The sequence below is a fragment of the Myiozetetes cayanensis genome, unplaced genomic scaffold, assembly GCF_022539395.1.
Source record: "Myiozetetes cayanensis isolate MyiCay16 unplaced genomic scaffold, myiCay2020 scf2-11, whole genome shotgun sequence".
Taxonomy (NCBI): domain Eukaryota; kingdom Metazoa; phylum Chordata; class Aves; order Passeriformes; family Tyrannidae; genus Myiozetetes; species Myiozetetes cayanensis.
Window position 1 is genome coordinate 51,140,022 of NW_026087411.1, and position 24,563 is coordinate 51,164,584.

General features: G+C 35.8%; 1 protein-coding gene across 17 annotated transcripts in view; it reads right to left on the minus strand.

Moving 5' to 3' along the window:
* The window catches only part of SYNE1 (spectrin repeat containing nuclear envelope protein 1), a 298,651-nt gene that overhangs the window by 219,835 nt on the left and 54,253 nt on the right, over positions 1-24,563 (minus strand). For 12 of the 17 annotated variants that reach the window (XM_050314867.1, XM_050314864.1, XM_050314869.1 and 9 more), the window contains exons 4-14: positions 23,120-23,203; positions 20,020-20,040; positions 19,648-19,740; positions 17,838-18,016; positions 16,104-16,300; positions 15,853-15,962; positions 8,127-8,234; positions 7,237-7,374; positions 5,899-6,063; positions 2,801-2,913; positions 2,086-2,254 (exon numbers count right to left, since the gene is read on the minus strand). In XM_050314867.1, the coding sequence (XP_050170824.1) occupies positions 2,086-2,254; positions 2,801-2,913; positions 5,899-6,063; positions 7,237-7,374; positions 8,127-8,234; positions 15,853-15,962; positions 16,104-16,300; positions 17,838-18,016; positions 19,648-19,740; positions 20,020-20,040; positions 23,120-23,203 (1,377 nt within the window). Of the gene's footprint in view, positions 1-2,085; positions 2,255-2,800; positions 2,914-3,448; positions 3,599-5,898; positions 6,064-7,236; positions 7,375-8,126; positions 8,235-15,852; positions 15,963-16,103; positions 16,301-17,837; positions 18,017-19,647; positions 19,741-20,019; positions 20,041-23,119; positions 23,204-24,563 lie in introns of those variants that run through there. The other 5 variants (XM_050314877.1, XM_050314878.1, XM_050314876.1 and 2 more) reach the window with 2 other exon arrangements.

Here is a 24,563-nt window from a genome sequence, read left to right on the forward strand (position 1 = left end):
CCTCAAGAGCTACTTGAAATATTTTCAAAAATCAAACATAGATGTTTTACTGATTAATATGGTCTCCCATCTGACAAGACTCCTGAAGAAAATGAACAGCTTTCCCAACAAAAAAAGTGCTCAGATAGCAATGTCAAAACACAGTTCTGTGGGTTTAAATCCATGGATAACTGTATCTAGCACCTCCATTACAGCTGAGACTTTGGTACAATATATTCTTCAGGCTGATGGTGTACAATCTGTGCTGACCTTTACTTCTGGTATACGACAGACGGGTGAAAAGAAGATAAGATGAAGTAACAAACACCACTTTTATTTTTAAGCTAGAGTACATAAATATTTTCCAGGCATATGTTCTATCCATATCCTAATTACGCATGTTCCTAGAATGCTGACATTCCTCAGTCTGCTTTGGCAGACAAACAGACTTATATTTTTATCTCCTACTAATATAGTCACTGACTATAAGGTACTGACTACAGTTTTCCTACATAAGACTCCTAATCTCCCGGAAGAGTAACACTTGGCTCTTGGTCCTACAAGAATGGTGCCAGGCAAGCCAAAGCAAATAAATTCTCTTTCCATCATTGGATACCTTGAAAGATGTGGAAATCAAGGCCATCAAGAATGAAAAGGAGATATATTTATCTTCCTGTCCCGATCTCCTCGTTTTGATGTTGTGTGGTTTCAAAAATGATACAAGGAAGCATTTTCTTTCCCTAATGACCACCTCAGCATTAGTGGTCTGAACCATAAGAGTAATTGTGACAACTTCAAATTAATATACAAAGTAACAACTTGATGTTCATTTTAAAGTAAAAAATAAGAGTGACATAAAAAAATAATCCAAAAGTTATCAATTTTCTTATTATATCCCTTGTTACCTTTGTAGGTTTTTTTTGACAGTTACAGGATAAATAAATGGACTATAAGTCCTAGATATTGCACATCACTCTAGCAGACTAAGTTATTTCAAGGAATATCTGAATTTTGCAAAGATTGCCTAAAAAAAAAAAAAGGGTTAAACAACTCCTGAATTTTTATTTGTCCCTAACTGCTAAAGTTTAAACATAGAAATTCTTCCTGAGTAGAGCAACTTCACCGAGTTTGAAGTTTCCTTCCAAAGCAGTGGGGGCATTGACAATGCTCTCTACACATCGACCTAGCTCTGACTGGTTCTATAACTGTATGAATTCTTTCTAGACTTAATTTTCCCATGCAATTTCACTGTATGGATTAGATAGAAAGGGAAAAAAGTATTTAGACCAGCCCTGTTTTTGAAAGAATCCCTCACGCCCCAACGTGGAAGTGCAGCAGTAGTATCTTTCTACCTACCACTTGGCACTGCACATGTGAATTTAAAAAGATACAGCAGCATAAGACTGAGAGAGAAACAACTTATCAATTAACTCCTGTAAGTCAATAGTTTCTGTTTCTGAACATGGTATATGGCTGATGCAGAGCTGGAGCAACCTCTTTCCAGAACAGAAATAAATTAATAGGTTTAATATACTAATGTTGAGTAGAACAACAACAAAAAATTATTCTTTAAAAGAATACAATGACTCCCCTATTAGTACAGTATATTGAACAAGTACACAGAGGTAGAATAACATCTTTTTTTTTATTCATTTGGAAGACTTTAAAAAAGTACTGTGTGGGAATGCATGCGAAAAACCTACTCTATTTCTTAAACTGTATAGTCACTATAAAGTACATCTTTGCAGTGGTAAAAGAAGATGAAATTAAGTTCTTCACAATTGCTATATAAAGTAAGTAAAATTCTAGGATTTGGAACCTCCAGATTTGCTTGCTAAATGAATCATCAAACAGTTAGCACCTGGGACATTGTTTCTCTTTTTAAAGAAATGGTGCAAAGAGAACAATTTTAAATTTTAGCCTTTTGACTAAAGTTCCTCCATAGGGAAGACAGATTCACCTCTGAAAACATATTCCATAGGAATACAGTCATAAAGTTGATGATTGGCAAATCTTATTTCTGTTTGTGTTCTTTTATTCATTTCTAGAAAACTTAAATATTAACATTTCAAAAATAATTATAAAAAGAAGACAACCCCAACTTACAATATAATTTTGAAGAAGCAGTTCCACAGACTCTCGCCTTCCATATTTGATAATCCATGATTTTAACTTTGATTCTGCAAGGACTAAGAGTGACAGTAGACGGTACTTCAGTTCCAGAAACTCCATCTTCAACAGATGGAGCTCAGATGAGGAGACAACAAAATTAAACCTATAAAACAAATCGCACTGTAGTAAAATAGAGCAATATGCATTTTTGCAGGAGAGACTGAAAGCCTTAGTTATAGTTCCAATATTTTTGTAATCTTTCACCTTATTCAGAGTCTACAAACACTGAATTATGTCTGATGATATTCTGATGACTGCTCTTGAACAACAAATTAATTATGTTTCTGTTTATTCACAGAAATCATCAATTTACATCTGTAACTAAGTTTTGCAAAGTCATTTTTCTTTTTTCTTCACATGCATCCTGGCTGTTCTTATATAACATTTCTTCCAGGGACAAGCAATAACAGGATCAATACAGAGTCAAAATATTCCCATCCAAAATTCATAGCTTGCTTTGATTCTCATCAATCTTTAAAGCATCAGGTTTTTCAGTATATTTTTATGAATATTCTAGGAGGTTTTTCCATCCATCTCAGTTTGTCACTGAGAAACATAACCAGACAGTGATTTCTCCATCAACAGATTAAAAAGCGAACAGACTCATCTTCACGTACAGAAGCTTTTAATTTCAGATTGAAAGCCTTACCTGTCTGCCATATCCTCTAACTGGTCAGGTGGAACAGGCACTCCATTAACAGACCTGGTCCTGTGGATCTCATGGAATGCTTTTTTGTGACCATCTATATTTTTCAGCAGATCCTGATTTGATTTTAAGAAAGAGAGAGAAACTGAGAAGGGGGGGGGGGAGGTAGAGAAAAGGCTCACAGTAGGCTATCTAACTAATAAGCACAATTTTAAGCCTTCACTGATGACTCAGTGTAGTTAACTATTTGATCATGCTCTCACATTTGCATGCAAGGTCATGAATACCACAAAAGCATTTACATTAACTTGAACATTTACACAGGGAACCCCCTTATGTGAAGCTCTGTTACAGATATGCCAAACAATTATGGAAGATTTTAAAACAGAGGATGCACTGCAAAGGTATAACAAAACAAGAACTCTTAACTGTATTAAATAATCCCCAAAACGCAGTCTGCCTATAAGCTCACATCACAACAGCATAATCTTGCTAAATTTACTCTTTACATCTTTCCAACAGATACTAACCTTTAGTAAATACAGATTAAAATTTTCAGCAACTAATCTACTCCTCTATATATAGGCAGAAGATCTCTAGTTCCTTACGTAAGTATATATTCAATATTTAGTAAACTTTTCACTCTCTCACCATCAAAAGATTTCAGGATTTCTCTCTCAATACTGCACGAACAAATGCAGAATGTGGTACGCGACCTGTATTCCTGCAATATGAATTGTACCAGCGAAAACCTTACAGCAGAGCACACTCCAACTGTAACTAAGCAACACTGCTTCAAACGGCTTCCTGGAGATTACATATTAAAATGAATGACTGGCAGCACCCTTTGAAGAGATACTGTTAACAGTAACACGTCAAGTCCCTAGTGAGCGGTTGAGAGGATTAGAATGGAGGGTGTTTTACTGCATACAGACAGCTGCTGGCACAAAGTGCTCAGAAGCCTGTTTGCAAAGGAGATCATACAAGGTTCCCCCTTTCTCACCTGAGAGCAAAATGCAGGCTTCTGTATTGATCATACATGTCTATTTACTCCTCTGTGCCAAGGAAGGGCTTCTACCCAGCCAACACCCAGTGTCTGCACAGGAGGAATCAATGGTAATTCTCTGGCTCAGCTCACTAAATGGCCCCACTATCACCACCAATCTGCCTGAATTTTCATTGTTTTCCACTTCAGCCAACACCTTGTTGTGAAGAGAAATTAACTAGTCATTCTCAGGTGCAAGTGATGTGCTGATTTTACCATGGTGAAAACTCCTGTGACTAATATAGTTTCACATTGGAACAAATATCTCAGCTGCATTTGAGACTGTGCCATACAAAAACGAATCCCCCTAACATGCATCCCCCCTAACAAACCCCCATAGGTTCATCTAGCATGAACTGTAAGCCCATGAAAAGTTAGATACAGTGTTCTCATAAAATGAAATCCTGCTCTGTAAAATGACCCTCAAAGCATAGACATTAACCTTGATTTCTGGATCTTTGTTGCAATATCAACTAGAATAAACTTAAGTGCTTGCCTGATTCCAAGAGGTTAGTCCAAATAAGCTGGTACGTTTTGTACTAAGTTCAAAACGGCCATAGGCTGTAAAGTTCACTAAAATAACCCATTGTCAGATGAAACAAAGATAAAAAGAAAGAGATGATGTCGTCTGAACAAAACCACAACAAACAAACAACCCCAAGGAAACAAGGAAACAAGGACTGAAAAAAATACACTAATGTATTCCTGGTACTATCCAATAGCACATTAGGATTCATCAATTCAAATCTGAGCAACAAAACAAACTCCAGGAGCAGATATAATTACACATCCTTCTCTTGAAGCTTTTTCTATCCTACTCTCATGGGAAAACTCCTCTGGCACAGATTAACCTAAATCAAAGTTTATTTCTTGGTACAAAAATTCCTCACCACAGCATTTCTGATGCAAATAAAACACAGTTTAAGATACACTCTTTTGTCTTTCTTATGAGTGTATCAAAAGCAGGTCTACAGCATTCACATTCTAAGACCAAAAGAGTCTTTGACATGCCATTTTTAAAACAAATGCCAAATCCTATGAATCCCTAAATGTTTGATGTTAACAACAAAGCTAGTGAAATTCAATATTATAAGAGACTAGACCCTGAAAAAAGACATATCTTCCTCATAGATTTTAATATTGTTTAATTTTATTAGCTATTACTAAAGTTAGAAGAGCTGAAATTGTTCTAATAAAAAGTAATCACATGACCATGAAACTTTACAGCTTGTCACTAGATGACATTATTTTTTGATACAAAACCCCCACCCATATCCTAAACACAAAAAATAACAAATCCACAATCAAATTTTAAAACAGTAGTAATAGAGAAAGAAAGATATGTAGAACAATACAGCCTTACTTGCCTCAAGTACTGCCTTTCTCTACACCATCTTTTCCCTTTTATTTACTGGTTCAGTTTCTTTTATCTTCTCACCAAAATATTTTTTCACCAATATATTTTTCTCATACATATTACATAAATGCAGACAAACTTCACCGTTTAAATTTTAAATGAGAACTTGGACTCAGGAAAGAATAATGGTACAGCTATTTAAATTCATCTGGAAAAGTTTCCTGTTTACCACAGCATGCTATCTGCCATCACAGATGGCTATCATGCTATCTGTCATCACAACCCTATGAAAATACACTTTATTGTGATTTTCCCCCCTCCATGCATATCCCCTGCAGTGATATCAACACAGTCAGTAGATTTGTTCCCTCTTTCCTGTTTCACCCAATACGTTCTTACTGGCTGAACAATGTACCCAACTTACGAGCTCTCTATGGAATTTTACATAGAAATTAAAATATTAATATCTGGTATCTTTCAGATAAAAGAAGCAGGAACATTTAAAAGCAGTTTCGAATATTGCTTGTAAGATACAGGGACATCATAGTTCAAGTCATCAAGACAAGACACTGGCTTTAGTCACCATTAGGATGATACAACCCACAGAAACTAGAAATAATAATCTTTGTATAGTATGGATCATTTAAAGCTGTGGAAACAATGAAGTGTAACGCACAGAATGAATGCATGTACATCTACCTTATGTTGTTCAAGCTTCCTGTGTATTGTATTTGCTGTTTCCTCATGAGCTTGTTGAACAGTTACTTCTTCCCTCAGAGCAGCCTCTGCTCTGTAGAGCCAAGCACCTATGGTACCCAAAGGTGCAGGAAGAGATTTATCAAGGTGTATGTGCCAATCAAGAAGCTAGGAAATAAAAGTGAAAGGACTGAAATTCCTTCCTTGTTAAATTATACAAACAAGTACATTGATAAAAATCAGCCTTTATACTGAAAGATGCAAAACCCTACATAACAGAGTATGTTTGAGACATAAATCTAGATACACTACTCCACATGAGTTTGGAAATTATAGCATTCTCACAGGCAACAAAATCTCTGTAAGGATTTGTTGATTCATGTATTTCCCTTTCAGAATGGCAACTCAGTTACAGAATTACCACAAATAAACTGAAACAACTGACAAGCTAAAGATTGGGGTTTTCAACATTTAATAGGCACAGTAAGGGATGCAAGACCTTCATCCACCAATGTAACTCAATTCATGTTCCTGAATAAAATCTTTTTATCTCTATTTTGAACATATTTTATATATGCAAGTGCAAATGAGTCTCAAAAGACTGTGGAGGTGAGAATATGGCAGCAAAATACAGTGTCTTATTGGCAATCACAGTTATGGGAGTGAAAACATAATGCAAATTATGTGAGAATTCCAGAATATTTTTAAACAGATCCTCTATTAAATATATGACATAAAAAATACATAGGTACACTACGAATATGCACTAGTAATAATGAGCTAATAACTTCTTATTTGGGATAAACAATACAACTTGCTTGGGATTTTCATTCAGTTGTAAAAATTACTATCACAAATACTAATATTAATTTATTACTATTGCAAACAGGTCAAAAATAGAAATAAAGTCTCATTTTTTCATAAAGTATTCAGTGCTATATAGAAAGGTTTTTTCTTTATATTAAAAAAACGTTATATTAGAATTTCTCAAGTAACTAGCACTTTGCATTAGAACACTGGGTTTGGAAGGGGCATTGTGTTTTCTTTTTATCCATGTTTTGAACTTCACTAGGCAGTGTTAACACTTTTTCATTAAAGGGAAACCTCAAAGTACAGTCCTTTTCTTAAAGTTCATATTCTATCTTCAGGCAATATTGAAGATGGTAGTGCAGTCAATATTCTCAAAACAAATACAAAATAACACAACAGTGCTAGAAATTTAGTCCACTTTTAGGTTCCTAATTCCTAACAAAATCAATAGTAAAGAAGTGTCTAAATGATTTTAAATTCTCATCCTTCATTTAATAAAAAATTATATAGTATAATAATTTTGCAACTTACTCTGGAAGAAACTCTCTCCCATGCTTGCTTCACCATAGCTTGATCGAGTGATAATTTACCATCTTTCCTTAATGACTGCGTTGCCACTTCAATCTGTTTCCTTTTTACCTCATATTGTACCTTGAAATGCTTAAATGACTGTAAAGAGAAAATCATATCAATGTAGTAAAGAGTCAAAGAGTTAAATTCTTCAACATTTACAGAGTACTACAACCTATGACAATTTTGTATTGATAGAAGTCCTAACCCTTCCCAAAGAGGAGTAGCACTAAACTTCTACACTTACTTGTATATTTATTATTTACATATAGGTAGGACTTTCGTGTCTCCCTTCAGTTACCAGATGCCTGAACTCTATATGAAATGAAATAATAACCTATCAGATAAACCCGGTAAATGGAATTCATGCTACTTGGGACAATGGCTGCTTTTAGAGAATGGTCAAGCTTTAGGAGAAAATTTAGGCCAAAATTTGTCTTACTGACTTAGACATTAACCTTTGAGAGGGGCGATAAAAACAAAGCTCTAAGCCCTGTCCTCTCCACCTGTCACTTCATCCAGCCTTCAGTCGTACCTCCTATCTGCCAAACCATGCAGGATCTGGAAGGATGGCACAGACACATGCTCACTTCTAACTAGGACAGTTCTTCTTCACACTGCTAGGAAAAGCACTGCATTAGGCAAACCATCTGTGCACTGTCCTACGTAGCAAAGATGGTGCTGACATTATAATTCCTCCACCAACAAAAGGCAAGACAGTTTGTGCCCTTATTACTTTAAACAACAGTATATCGGCTCACATATATACAGATTTCATAAAATACTGCAGTACTTTTACACATAATAATGTCAATAATTTCTTATCATACATAATTTTTCCTACTGCTTACCTGATATTTCTCTTGTAAGCTTGTTTCTGCCACCTGTGCTCGGGCTATGTCTCTTTCAAATTGTTCCGCCCACACTTTTAGGTCTCTCAGTACCAGTCTGTCTTCCTTCTATGACATAGTACAACCATACATTAAAAAAAAACCATTGCAGCCTATTAGTAGAGGTGACAGATATAGTCCAGAAATTAAAATCTCTATAGCAAGTCAAGATCATTAGTTGTAGTGAAAGATGGTGGATCCAATTTTCTTATCATTTACCTAACTGAAAAGCAATTCCTGAGTATAAGAGAACTCAGCAACTAGACATGAGTCTTGCAATGGTGAAATCATGACAAACTGGGACATTGCAGTGTCCAAGATATTACTTGCAGTTCTCACCTGATGTATTAACAAAAAGTCCTTTTAATATATCTTAATAAGTAATTTTAGTCTTTCACAGACTTGCAAAGTCAATTTTCAATAAAAGTTAATTAAGCTGAGACAGGAGAGGATTTTTTTTTCATCTTTTACTAACATTTTATTAGCTAGTCTGTTATTGCTGAAAAAGAAGTTATTTTCTGAGCAACTCCAGGGCAATCCTTGACATCAAGTTCACAAGATCAGAAGTTAGCAAAATATTTTACATGGAAAATGAAAAGAAATATAGAAAATCCAATTGTATTCAGTTTCTTTTGCTTCTATGCCATTTTATGGCTTTGAAGAAAAGCATATTTTTTTACAGTTTTCCTTTAACACTTCAGTCTGTCATGGCACTGCTGCTTTGCAAGGCTGCAAAGATCTCTGCAGAATTCAGTGACCTGGCAGTCAACAGAAAAATACTAACAGGAAATCTCAGGTTTGTGAGCATGTGAACTCTCTGAAGGTTAGCAGACAACAGAGATTATTTTGTGCACTGTGTAAGCAGCCTGATCAAGTAGGACATAAGCGTTCATTTCAGATTTTCAATGAACCATATGTGTTGGCTGTTAATAAGAAGCTACTTTTTGAAACCAAAGTAGCCATACTCCAGTAAAATTTGCCAGAAACATATCTATTACAGTGAACAAATGCAATATTCCATCATATAAGCTAATCACCTAAAATGAGTGATTAAATTTTAAGCATTAGTTGAGAGAAAACTGGACCACAGGATAAAAAAAGAATAGTGACTGCCCTGTATTTAAGAAACCAAGTACTGTCTTTTTAAAAAAGATCCTGACCTGGGAAAAGTAGCCAGTTATGGTTCCTTCCTTTGAAAGCTGCCTCAGATATGTGAAATATAACTTCCCTTAATAGTTCAAAAAGCATAGAGCTACTGCATTTTCAGCCAAAGAACTGACAGGTTCCTCAGATATGAAAGAAACCTGTCTTTAGTGTATTTCTACTAATTCTCTTATTGATCCTCTACTCAAAACAGCGATACTTGGTTGCACAGAATTTGGACAACTGATTGTTGCAAATATAACAGATATTATAGATGTTAACTTGATAGCTGGGTAGTTGCACTGATATTAAGCAGCTGTGTTGGAACAAAGTTCACTCTAACTTATGCTCCTGGCTTCTGACACACTTCTGATACCTGAGAAACAGTATAGGACAGATATGACACTTCCCTGCTCCAGATATTTCTAATACTGGGCTTTCCTTGACTGCACATAATGTCTCAAGAAGCCAGAACTCCTAGCACTTTCAACTTCTCAAATCATTTAAATATAGAAAAGACGACGACTCTTCTGGTCTGTGTGTGGGAAAATAACATCAAGATTCTTTGAAAAAAACAGGAAAGTCAGGACTACTCCCCTAGGAAGAGAATAACAGAATCATTTAGGTTGGAAAAGACCTCTAAGATTGCCCATCCAAACAAGAAGAACATAATAAGAGAGAATCTTAACTCATTCTACCATCAGAAAAAGAACTTGGGAATTAAATTTACTCTATTCTTTAGAATCTATAACTTTAGTGAGACTACTGAGATTTCTATTAATATTTAGCTGCCAGGTCCATCAAGGCAATACTAAAATATGCATCTTAATGGATTGAAAATCCTGTAACAATCCTACTAACTAAAACTTTCAGTAAGATATTCTTGACCTCAGTAAGACAATAAGTGTGTCCCAGTGTTGCATATATTATTTTTAATTCACACTATAAATTTAGTTTTCTAAAACACTGGCTTATATTCCTCTATGGCTCACATTCATATTGCTGAAAAGCACCTCCCTGAAAGACTTTGAAAGAGCATGAGTGTGCCATCAGCTGCTCATACAGTAATCTGAACAAAATAGATATTTTGTAAGGTTCCTGTCATCACAGGAAATTCAATAATGGTTGAAACTGGATCTAACTAAATCTTTTTGAAATAGACTATCACTGGGATTAAGAATACCTCTATGGTACCTGAAGGTAAAGAACACAGGAACAGCCTCATTTCTCTTAAATCATATACTGTTTCTCTGACACTAAGTGAAAAGATAATGTTAACAGATGGCACTGAGTCTTCTATAATTTTTCTAAATTAGTTAATTAGACATATTTTTATTTACTTTGTTTAATTTTAGAAGATGTAGATGTTTCAGTAATGATCTAATTGAATACTGTTAAAGATACTGTGCAACAATGCATGATAAGCATTTTATTTTATTCATTCATTCATACATTTTCGCAGGTTTCCACTTCAGTGCGTCACTTATCACCAGCAAATGTGGTTCTGTGGTCTTGGTTGATACTGAAGCACTTTAAAGTCTCAGTTTGGGTAACCAACAGAAGAGATTCACCTACTTACACATCAAGGCACTAACTAAGTGTTAACACCCCACAGAGCTATCATTCTTAAAACAAGATTTTTATTAGCGCTTAGTGGTTCTTACTCAGCAGAAAACATCAAAAGGACATCCTTACAGATATGTAAACTACTTCCTAAAGCCTGCATGTCTGAAGCAGCAGACAGATCAGAAGGTAAACCATCAAACAAAAGTTATCTAGAATAGTTATAACTACCTGCACTTTCCCCAGCATGAGGATCATTGATCTCTGGTAACATTTATTTGAGTTTATCTAAGACCCTGTGACTCACTTGGCATGCTCCTTCTAAGCAGCATTTTAAAGTATTAATTTGTCCTGACACCATTCTATGAATATTCCTTAATTTGCAGAGATTAACAGAACTGGAGCACTCAACTGACAAACAACATCAAAGAAGGTAATTAGAGAAAAGTGTTTATGAGTTCCAGTATATTAAGGGGGTACAATTTGATTTTACAAAGAAAATTTTCAGCCCAGGCTCAAAGTCAAAACATTAGTCTATTAACTGATATGCCATAGTTAATTTGAAAATTACATAATACGGAATACTATAGTGTTTGAAGAGCTAAAAACATAATGAAAATTTTAATTATGGACCAGAAAAGGAGTGCTTTTTTGTGTTCTTAAGTATGTAATTATAAACCAGGTGAACTGTTCAAATTCTCAGGCACAGGCACAATAGAATTTTCAAATCTAAAAAAATGTAAGTCACCTGTTTTTCAGGGACATTAAAGTACTGTATTGTGCATGTACTGAGAAAATCAAGTCCCTTTAAAAAAGTTTATGCATAAATTTGTTACTGAAACTCATTCACTGACAACAGTATCACAGATGAAGGGTGAATGCTGAGCCAAGTATCACGTTCAGAGATGAGCTATTAATGACTATCTGTCAAAGTAGACTAAATCACTGGAAGAGTTCAGAAAGCTATTTTTGCAGCTGCTGCTCAAGAAATTCCTCTTACATTGGGGAACTCTGCTGGCATAAAGATGTCAGATGAAAGGATTATCTTCTGAATTGCTTGCTCATCAGAGCACAAGAAGACTTAGCATCAGAAATACTTTGAGGGAATGTGCTTTCTTTGTAGTTAAATTTATACCATGATAAGAAAATCAACAGAGCTTTAGTCACTTCAAATCTCCTCTAGTTTAAGAAGCAATGCACTGAGGCTGTGTAATGCTAAGAATGTATAAGGTCCCATTAAAGATGTCCAAATTTACTTGAATGGATTGAGAATATAGGAATAATTCTGCTATCAGTATTAATCTTCACTTCAGCACATCACAAAGTAGATATACATAATGTGAGATGAATTGATCATAGTTACTTTAAAATAATTTATTTTTGCATATATATTTAAAAAACCCTATACCAACCAAAAAAAACTCAAGAGTGTGGAACTTGGATAATTAATTGTATCAAGTCAAATTATAAACAGTATTGACTGACTGCAGCGACACCTGTTACTTATTTCATAATATATTCACTTCTGCAGTCTTCCAGTTTCACCCCTGAATGCTCATTTCATACACTCCATGTTAGCTTTCTGAACTTCTCTCAGTTAATACCAGAAAATTATAGCTGCCTAAATGTCCAAGATGATTTAAAAAGTATATTTTAAAAAATCTTAATTTATGTGAAAAAGGAGCAGCATATACCATGCAATTGCACATGAATATGCTCTCCTTCCAACCCACAATCCACATACACCACTTACACAATCACATTCTCTAGTATCTACTCTATAAACCTAAAGACATACAAAAATAGCCATCTAAAATGAGATTAGATGTGTAGAAACATCAAGCTATAATCTATTCTTTTCCATGTTTATATTTAAGAAAACCAAAAGCATAGTCTGAGTCCTATTATAGGAAAGTTATTACTTTTCTATAATATTTCTGTTAACTTATTGGCAAAATTAAGTATTTGGCTGTTAGGATCAGCTCATGTAAGAAAGCAGACTTAGATTTATCATGGACATCTATTTGTTTTTTTGGAAAGATTAACTTAAGGTTAGCAAACCAATGTACATAAAAAAATCCCAAATCTAAGGTCATACAAGTGCGGGATGAAAAAATATTACAACCATGAGAGGTCCAATTCAAGCAATTATTCCGGAGCATATACCCTTACCTTAAATTTCATAAAAGAAATGACAAAAGTTGAGATTGCTTGAAGTTCCTAGCAATAAGAAACAATTGGGAAAACGAGATGCAGGGGGGAAGAAAAAAAAAAAAAAGGCAAAATAAAACAAAGCAAAGCAGGCAGAAAGTCCAGAGAGAACAGTGAGAGCCACACATGTAAGAATACAAGATGAACTTAAAACTATTATCAAGGTCATGTGTCTGTATCATATCTAGTGAAGTAGTTTTCATATTAGATCTGATTTTCAGGTTGTCACTACATGATTTATTTTATCTGGAAAAATAGTTACTTACCTTAGAGTAACTGTGATTCTTTGAGATATGTTGACTACACAAGTTCACATGTGTTCATAGTTGGTCTATGTAAGAGCTATTAGATCCCTTTTAATTCTGGAAATGCACGTGCAAATAACTGTTCCCTCTGACCAGAAATAAGGGATAAGCTTCAATCATTACTCCAATCATTTCAATGCAAATTCTTTATAAACTGAGCATTGAAACAGGAGGGAAGATGAACAGGAATTTGTGTGGACAACACATCTTGAGGAAACACTGTGGTAGCTGAGTTGGCTGGGGGGTGGGAGGAGAGGGTTAGAAATCTCCTCTTGCCCTCCTCCTCCCTGCCATTAATCACCCAGACACACTTCACTCTGGAGCAGGATTCTTCTAACTAAATTTAGGCATCTGCAACTGAAAAACTTCCTTTTCAGTTCTTTTTGACAAACCAGTTGTATCTAGCATGTACTGTCCAACTCATTCTACAGCAGGCACTTAACACAGGTCAGGTGGAATATACCCTAGAAGTCCCTAATTTTAGAAAATAAGAAATTAGGAACACCCCAAGAGTTCAAGGGATAAGAGTCTTGTAAGGTTATCTCTCCCAGGTACCTAGATTCTACTACTGTGTGATAAATATTTCTTTGTTTATTTCCTCTCTACTTCAGGAGGAAGACAGAAAGGTTAAAACAGGGGAATTGTCCTGGTCACTAAAATAAAGAGCATGTCTAGATTTCTTTTTAATCAACTGCCAACAACATTTTATTCTATTATTACCTAAGGAATGGATTAATCTGACTCAGTTTTAACTCTGTTGAAATGCTCTGCAACACGAGCTTCCAGAAGATAATTTAGGACACTGTCTTATGAAAGATCCCATCTGGGAAAGGGACTATTTCTTGCTGGCTACAGGTGGAATGCTGTAACTACCTAGCTTTCAGATTTTAAAGATGGATAAATCCCATCCTAAATAACTAAAACCAAACAATGTGAAGATGGACATGGATACTCCAGGTCAGTAAGAAGGACTACAGTTCCTCCTCGAGGAAACAAAGAACGATTACATTAGAAATTTAGTGCAATGTCAAACTGCTACTCTCAGAGTCTGGGAGTTACTGGTTTCTGCAGTGTGACATGCAAGAGATCAGCAGTTTTACCAATATTTATCTGGATTGCTAGTGGAATATCTTAGCGATATCTAAGAAGAGGAAGTGGTCCTGAAATCAGCATGTCCACGTGTCAAATTGATTTGTGTGGTTTTGTTTCCTACTAATTTAGTTGGAATTCTGGAGGAAACTCATTAGTTCCTCTTTCGTAACTTGGGCTACCATCTCTGTGGGTACAGCCAGAGGCAGGTAGAGCATGGAGTGGCTGAATCCTGCATTCTCCTGCATCATCTCTACGTAAAGCTCAGGAGAAGGTGGTGAGATTGTTGCTCAAAACCTAATGCCAGCACAGGCAGCAGACCTGCCCAACAACTGAAACAGAAACTGCAGTGTGTGCCACGGCACGGAGATGACAGGACTGCCTCAGCCTGCCACAGGCCACAGCATGAGGCTTCAGTGCTCACTCTGTCTGCTTCAGCAGCCCCATCGCTCAGTAGAATGCTGCGACGCTGGCACACGTATGTTTTCAGACCAATGCTGCAGACAGCAAGATGAAAAATTCCAGTGCTCAGGCACTAGAATTAAATAGCAAAGCTACAGCTACCTTAGCCACACATAACCATAAGGAAGGACAATCACTCCTTTCAAAATTCTTCTCGATCTCTGTAGGGAATGCAAAGAAACACAGATAAAAATTGCTTTTCTTTCTCTCTTGCTGGGGCTGAGCAGATTGTCTCAGCAGTGTTTCCTGTGTTTGTCATGAAGAAAGCAAATGATCAGGACGAGGAAGTGAGTCATGATAGCTTGGCATTGCTGAGTATAGTCATACCAGTGCAAAGCCAATGCACTAGAACATACACAAATCAAATACCAAGCAAATAACACGATTGTAAACAATTCCTTAGAGTAAACAGTCAAACATTAGTGTAAATAGAAAGGAACAGGTGTCTAAATTGTAAATGCCTCTCAAGCCTGAAAGCCCAAAGACTGTACCTAAGCAATCTCTTGGACTATTCTTGTTCTTATTCAGAAATGCAGCGTGATAGAAACATAAGTGACACATTGCTTCAGGTAACAAACTATTGAAATGTCATTAGTGTTATGCTTGAAAACTTCTCAAGGAACTTTGGGATCCATTGGTTTGCTACTATTTACAATAAATGTTTGATTTCTATTTTGGCACTACTACTAAAAATAGAAAAACATCTTCAGGATCACCATTTTATTTTCTCCATCCACTAGTAAATATCTGGAACACTGGTTCTTTTATTCTGAGCTAATCTTTCCCATTTTTCTTATTGTACTTGCTTTTCACTTTAACTGTTCATCAAAAGGAAACATAATAAACCATAAGAAAGTTATAAAATGCATTTAGATTATTCTAAAATTCCCCCTTCATGAGAAAGAGAAACTTACATCATTCTCCTGCACATCGGTCACTGTATGATGAGGATCAGGATAGTACTTCAAAAACTGGGCTACATAGGTCATAACAGACTTTTCATCTGGCTTTTCAACATCCACATCTAGACAAGTATAGAACACAGAATATTAAAATTTTAGTTGAATGGTACAAAATGCTAATGAAATTCTAAACACAGTGAATTTGCATATCTGATTGAACTCATGTAAGTAGCTCAAACTTTTTTCAGCTATGCAATAGGTACCTTCTGGATCAAGGAGCCTTGGAATTCCCAGTTCTGCTTCTGCAAGTGTGAAGGCTTCTTCCAGGTTTTCCCTATTTGACCTTCCCCTCACTTTCTCCATGTCCACTAAGTCTGGGCGGATAGCATGAATAACAGAATGAAATGCAACACCACTTCTCCAACTTTGTCCAAAATCTTTGATTTCAATTCCAACTTGCCTAAGGAATATGAATGAAAAAAGAAGTTACCAACAACATTAAGACTACATGAAATAAGGGAGGAAACATGATGCTCCACCCAGTCTTTACCCATCATTAAACCTAAACCATTCGTTTTTCCTGTAGTGTTAATTAGGTCGACTACAGCTCCATCCATCCACTGCATAAATTCACTTTTGCCTATGAAGATCCAAGTGTTTTTTGTCATATACATGCCATATTTCTCTGTAGTGGGCTTGGTAGTGGCAATAAGCCAATGGTATTTTGAAAAAATGAAGTGCACCAAGGTTCTCAAAGTTCTTGTGTGACACACAGGGAGTCTGTGGATGTATGCATTTTCATTTACTATTCTCTCACTCTCTATAAATCTCACCCAATTAAAACTACTGCAGTTCAGTTATGTACATCATCATACCAAAAAAACCCCCCCAAACCCTCAAAAAACAACCAACCAACTCCCACCCCCACAAAAAAAACCCACAAAAAAACCCCAACAAAACCAAACCTGTATTAATCTGCTATTTTTTAAAAATGAAACGTATGAACACTGACATCACTGCTGTTAAGGGGAAAATGTAACACACAAATTTCTTTATGTTCTTATCAAAAGCATGAATGATACTACAATTTCATACACACACTTAGACACTAAGGTGGTCTTGCCATTGGGAGGTTCACAGCAACAAGTAACTCTGAGTGAAGGTTTCATTCAAAGCTCACTGGGATCAGTGAAACGCTTTCACCGACTTTTAGGAGCTAGACCTTGCAAATTACTATGTGAAGCAGTACTAGGCAAAGTGTACCATCCTTCCACTAGGCTTCTTTCAAAACATTTTATCCACTCTTCCCAATAAAGTTGAGAGTTTCATTTAAGAATCTATTTGCATTTTGTTTCTTAACAACTGGAAAATGCAGCTGGAAGCAGAAAAAATGTGGGATGATCTTATCAAATAAATTAGAAGATTCTCAAATTAACAAGAGATAGCAAGAAATAACTCAAAACCAACTTGGATTAAAAAGAATGACAATTCAGGGCAATTTTTGTAGTAATATGCCCCTTGTATCAAAAAACTGCAGAAGGAGGTAGATAATTTTTCACCACTTGCCTTTCAACAGCAAGTGTCAGACTGTAATGCTTTTACAAGCTCTCACTGAGGAATGCTAAGTCAGTGTGGGACTGGCAGTGTCACGTCGAATGTTTTGGCATCAGGACTAATACACTGTCATTCAGGCATCTCATTTCCCTTTAGTTCCTCATTTTGTCAGAGATAATCCCATTCTTTAGTCAGAAAATATAAAATATGATTGCTTTTAAAATTAATGCAAATCATTACTTATTACTTGATTGTTGTATGGTGGTAACATTTAGCAGCCTCAGTTGTCTAAAAGAATATGGTGAGGTTCTATATAAATATATATATAGGAAGGTACTCCGTAACTATGGAGCAAAAGGAAGGATCCCTGACTGAGAGAGTTTAGAATCTGAGGAAAAATTTGCACTTAAGATATAAAATCAGTTAATTCGTAAGTTACTTACTTTGCTGCTGTGTACTGTAACCATTTTAATAAAGCCTTCCTGGCACTTCCTTGGACCTTGGTTACCACCTTCCGTTTGCTTGGGGGACTTGCAGTTTCTGAACTGACAACGCTTTCCACAGAAGAAGCGCTGCTAGACAATGACTGCAGCTGTGGGAGGTTGCTGGTAAGCTCTTCAATCTGTAGGGAAAAAAATGTTAATGGACTCTTTGTAATTAATTCACACCAGTTTCTTTAATGATTTCCTAATACAACTGTCAAAACAAAGTTGGGCCCAAGCTGTGATAACATGCTGTAAATCAAAGGAGCTTCAAAACTGCTAATGTATGTGCCCAGGTGATGGTCTTAAATTCAGAAGTACAAGGCATCTAGCAATCACCAACTTGACACCCTACAGCTAGAACAATATGCAAGTGTGTCATGTTACCTATTATGACAAATTACCATCAAAATAGAAGATAATGACTTACATTTAGCTTGAATTCAAATTATAAAACAATTCACTAATTTCCGAGGAAGCTCATTCAACTAAAGAATGACAATGACTTCAGTGATCTCATCTGGATAGTTCTTTACTTACTACTGTACTGTTTTGGCATAAACTCAATTGCGGTTTTTCTTAGAGGTACACTGTGAAGAAATAGTGAATGTACTGCAACTGCAGGCAAGTGCATTCGTAGTGCTTGTTGAAGGTGTAGGACAGTTATGTCTTTCATCAAATGAAAATCATTAACTTTTTCAAGATCATTAACTTCACTAACATCTAACTATCTTAGTTCTTTAAAATAACAGAACTATATCCAGAGGATGTTGCAAGATATTCTATGTTGTCTACTTAAAATCCAAAGTCACATCACAGAATGAGTCTGCCACAACGAGAACCACACCTCTGATGCAGTTCTGCTTTCATTCATGTTAAAATGATGTATTTGCCTGTGACAACTAAAGAGTAGCTCAAAAAATGACCCAAATAAAACTGATTCAGAGAACTAGAGTTTCAATAAGTCTGAGAAGCATAATATTCTCTGTTCATCTGAGAGAGCTACAAATTAGTGTTAACATCATTCTTACTAACTTTTATTCTGAGAAGATCTAAGCTATTAAGGCATCACAGTGCTTGGTGCGAAGAAGAACAGCATCCCTGAGACACGGAAGTTACATCACAAGGGAGCCAAAGCACTCCATAAAGAAGAGCAATAAAATTAGTTGTTTTTTTAAGTGTTGAGCAGTGACTCACTTTGTTAACCCATATGCACAGGATTTAGGAAGCCAGTTTTCCCTCCCACCTAGCTTCAACAGAATGCAAATGATTTCTCTTCTACAAACACAACCCTCTCTCAATCTACATCATTTGCAGCTAAATTTTATCCTTGCAAATATCTGCATCTCCCAGTGAAATCACCATTTTTACATGTATGGTTTCACAATAATTACTGTCTGACACCAACTGCACTGGAATTAGACATACAGCATAGTCACCACTGAGCCTGCTAAAGATACTTGTAACAACAATCCAAAATTCTATTTTTTTCCTCTTTTGGTCTGTTGTACTCTTTAGAGAAAGCAGAAGAATATGTTTCAGTGATGAAGGAACTCCATTTTAGGTAAAGACCAATCTACTCCAAAGATAAGTATCTGATTTTACTCAATGTGCAATACCCTGACCATCAACTGTTACTTTTTTCAGGATCCTCAGCTAATTACGAAGTGACTTAGCTACAGTGTAAAACTGGAACTACACCAGTTCCTAAGAAATTATAACCTGAATCCTTATTTAAGCAATCTACACTGAAGTATAAGAAACGTAGTACCTGAAAATATAAAATTATGGTCCACACCAAGCCAAGCACAATAGAAGGCCTGCCATCAGCAATATCAGTTGAGTTTATGTTGACAAGCTTAATCTATATGGGAAAGAAAACATGTGTTATTACCACACACAAAGAATAACAATTATGAAACGCCTTTCAAATGGGTTTTATATTTTAAATACATTTCTGCAATCAGAAAGTTTCTTAATTAAAAACCACAGGCACTGAATGGTGCAATTTCACTTTTCAGACAAGCATAGCTATAGGTAATGAAAGATTTTTTAAGACTCTTGCATGCTATATACTTGTAGAAAACCTATCTAATTTCAAGCAGAAAGAACAATAAAGATTAGATAGAAACATTGTACAAACCGGAGATCCTCTGTATACGGACTAGCATGAAAAGCAAAGGGAAAAATATGATACAGAAATGAATTTTAAATTATTAATTATTACAAAAATGCATTAATGTAATTTTATCATGTGAAGAAAGCACATTTTTTGCCACATCTTCTGAGATGGAAGGAGAGCAAATTAAATACTCTGTAACAGATTTTAAATTATGCAGGGGTTTCTTGATATAATTCTAACATAGAATGAATGAAATGAATGAAAAAGAAAAGTGAGTTTAAGAATAAAAATTTGAAAAAGAAAAAGGAGGTGAAGCATAAAAGAAAGAAAACAGAAAACAATGCCACTGTTCTCCAGCAGAGAGCCTTTTATTGTAAAGGACATCACAACCATCGATTAAGGCTCCCTTGCAAGACAAACCTAACTATAGCTCTTCTAAAAATAGAGTGGGAAAAAATTAGTTGTCCAAGGTCCCATTAAGTTTTTCAACAGAAATGGGAACAGATTCCATGACTCTTAACTCTCAAATACTAATTTGTAGTCCAAATGAAATATCACCCTAAAATAAGCTCATAAGATAAAAGGCAGGAAAGGAGGGAATAAAGAATATATGATAGAGAAATTAACAGATAGATAACACTCAAGGAAATAGAATAAAACAGGTAGTATTGGAAAATTACCAAATAGATTAGTAGCTATTTCCTCAGCAAAACCAAAGTCAGCCATCAATCATGATAAAAATATGAATGACTGCTAAAATGTTCATGCACTGCAAGCTTGTTCATGGACAAAGGTTATAGAAAAAACTTGGAGAACAGTAAGGAAAAGCCAGAGAACGGCTTTAGGTAATCTCATTTGTCTCTCCAAAGCATAGGAAAGACTATAGTTCTCTGAACCAACAGCTGGAAATGTCAAGAGCAAACAAAAAAATTGTTCTCCAGAGCTGTAAAATTTGTTTTAGAATTAAAACTCCACAGGTTGCTTAGGAAAAGGCAGATGAGAAAACCTCACAGATCTCCAGTCCTCTTCACCAAAAAATTGGACAAAACTCTAGGAAAATTGGCACTACTTCTTTCTCTATCAGTCAGTAAGAAAAATTTTCTATGACCTACCTAGAGAAAAAATATACCTCAATCTCTCAGCTGAACCAATTCCAACAAAACCTTTTCTTTTTCAAGAAACTGAGGGCTATTAACATGTATTACAGTTCAAAAGATTTACAGGGACTCAGCTAAAGCGTCTGATTAGTCTACTGTTCACAGAAACATAGCCCATCAATTCTAGTTATTGTGGTACCTTTATCTTATATGCCATTAAAATGGATCTACAACTAAAAATAAACTTTTCAGAATGACAAAAACCCCAATTTGGCCCAGAAAAATATCTGTTAATTGTGAGCTGTAGTTTGTAGTACACCAGGAGTATTTGCAGAATGCTGTTTCGACAGTGAAAATGGGAAGTTGATTAAATGTGTAAAAAAGTTCAAAGTTTATTTATGTGGAAGCCCATGGAGGCAGGAAACCTTGCTGGCACTCCCCAAAGTTCTGTGCACAGCCACTCGTGTGCATTTGTTCACCTTTGAGTACAGTCCAGGGACTGCATTCAACTTCTAAAGAGGCATTTGTTGTCTGAAAAGCATCCCCACCTCCTCTGGGAGGAAAAGGGTGACAGACTGGCTGGATAGACAAATCCTTCAGAGTAGATTCAACCTATGGACCACCTCCTATGGACTACACTGATATACCTGACATCCTGCATATTTCCAACTCTCTCTAGAAGAATATATGGCCTATTAATATAATGTACACGTGAAAGTAACTCAGACAAGTCCAGAAGCAAAAACACAGTGCTCCATTTCAGGCAATCTACCTTGATTTTTGGGAGGGTCAGTTTCCTAGCTGTGACACTATGTTATTTCTGGGATAAAGATGGGTCATTCAAAGTTTGGGTCATTGCACTTTGTCACCGAACATGTTGTGACATGTAAACTGAGGAAATATGAGTGTTTTGCTCTTGACCTCAGCCTTGTCTTAGGTTATACAGGTCTCACCAGGAAACAGTCATCTCTGTATCTAAGCTTCCTCTATTTGTTTGCATATGATATGGTTTGTATCAACAAGCTATACTTCCTGAAAGAGTGAAACTGTGAGCTAAAGCTGAATTTTGGTTCAGGAATATACTTGTCTTTCCTTTGGTTATACATTATTCAATTTTAAAAAGTTCTATTTTAGATTTCTTTCTACTGGCATCTGCCAAGATTGTTTCTCATGTAACATAAATGTAATTAGGTCAAGATTTCAATGAGTTAGAGAGGGACAGTCAGCCAAAACCCAACAACAGCCGGTGTACTGCACTGTGGAGATATAAAATTCATCAGGAGTGATACCTGCATGGAGAAAAACTTAACTGAAATGCAGAAATTAGATGAGTAAAATACCTATAGTCTGATTAAAAAATCCAGATGCAAGTTGTTACAATATGGAGACAAAAGTCAGGGAAAAAAAGTCTAAGTAGATTGCTTTTATTTGATATTCATATCTAGATCACACTGAATTTTTATGTTTCCTGTCTTTTGCTGTTTGTATTTTTCGTCTTTTCCACAGCCACAGCACTGACCATATCAGAATAAATCCAGGAATTAGTCTGAAGACCTGCCAAGCTAACAGGGGGTCACACTGCCCTAAATTTTCATACCTATAATTTCAGATTTTTGCATGTCAAACCTAGTAAAGTCCAGAAATCTATTCTTTAATTATAAATGAATGTTTCTCCTGAAATAAAGTTCATTCTTTGCTGAGAACAGCAACAGAGAAATAGAGAACATGGGGAGCTGAAGATCACTTTTTAAAAAAAAAAGAAAAAAGAAAGGACACCATCCAAGATGATTCATTATTAATTAATTAAGCAAAAAAAGACAAATTTCATCCTATATACTGCTACATGTTAGTGTTGGATCTTATAATTTTTACTTTACAGCAGATTTTAGGCACCCTGCAGAAACTGAAGGTTGCATACATAGCTCAAATTTTGGAGAAAAAAAACAGGTGGGTGGATACAAATCACACCCTTAAGGAAACAAAGAAAGAAAAGGAAAACCAGGGCTAAGCGTTACCATACCTACCCGTCTTCCTTCTAGAAACTTAAGAGCTGTGCCAATGTTGGCAACCCAGTGAATTCTCTTCAGCTGACGTCCTTGCTCACAAGGCTTAAAGGGAATGAACAGATGAAACTCCAGTTAGTTTTATGCCAATTTGAAAATGAATTTCCAGGTTATCATCAATGCCTATGTACCAACGGTAGTCTGATCTACATGTAAAAATGCTCCTTGGAACAGTCAAATGTCAAATTGTGTATTTGCATATACCAACAGGGAGGACTGACAGATATAGGGGACATAAACGTAATACTTTCATTATAAAAAAGTTACATACATCTTAATAACCTCAGGATGCAAGCTGTTGGCTTCAGCCCATAAACATCATCAAATCAGAGAACTGTTTTTCTTATGTAAAATAAACCACTACTATTTTTATACACATGTACACACACATACACACATGCATGTATGTGTGTTTGAGAGAAGGCAACATTCCCTCAATGAAATATTTTTGCCTGCAAACTATAGGAAAAAGCGATTGTTACTTTAAAAAATCATTCTCCGGTGAAGACATTTTACCTATGAATTTTCATTCCATCTATCTAATACCTTATTGCCAATTAAAACATCAGCTATCACAAATTCCCACTGAACAATGAATTTTGCTGAACTTCAGACAAGTAGGCTAAAAAAAGACAGAACATATCCTAGTCTTCTAATACTATACAGTGGGATTAAATTCCACACTGAATCATATATTGTAATGCAAATATAAAACTCTTATGATTTAAATTCCTGTTCATGATGTTACAAGTGGGGTTAACATGGGCCTGCTATAGATTCTGAAATTACTCTTGCAGTAACGACAGGACATCATATGCTGGTATATATAACCTTTCAATTCACCAGACACTGCTCTGGTTCTGGAATATCTCTCATTTTACCCTACTTAATACAGGCAGGATACAATCCAATGAATTTCATTGTAACATGTGCCGTTGTTAAAATTTGGTTCCTATTTTACTACTCCTGATTTGCCACAAGAGGGAGGCTTTCTGCCTTCGAGCAACAGAAACAGAAATGGGTATATTTCAACAGAAGAGAAACGCTTGGAAGTACAGCTTTTTCCCATCTTATAGTAAAAGCGCTTTTGTAGTTTGATTTACTTCCTAATCTGGGGTTTCACTGGCATGGCAATCAAAGCAGAGGTGAAATATGAAAAAGAGAGCACTTGCAAATTGCCTGCATGAGAGGGAACTGGCAACACTTGGAGCAAGCTGTATGACAGACTGTTGCACTGCTCCTTCAGATGTTGTCACCTGATCTGCAAGCTGGTGTGAGGAAAATCAGAGCCCTTGGCCTAAAATCCTTTCGTTTTTCTTCTATGGAGAAAACCATTCTTGCCTATTTACCATCTACACACTGTCCCCCCCTACACTGTCAAAAAGCCATTTGGCATAATTTAAGG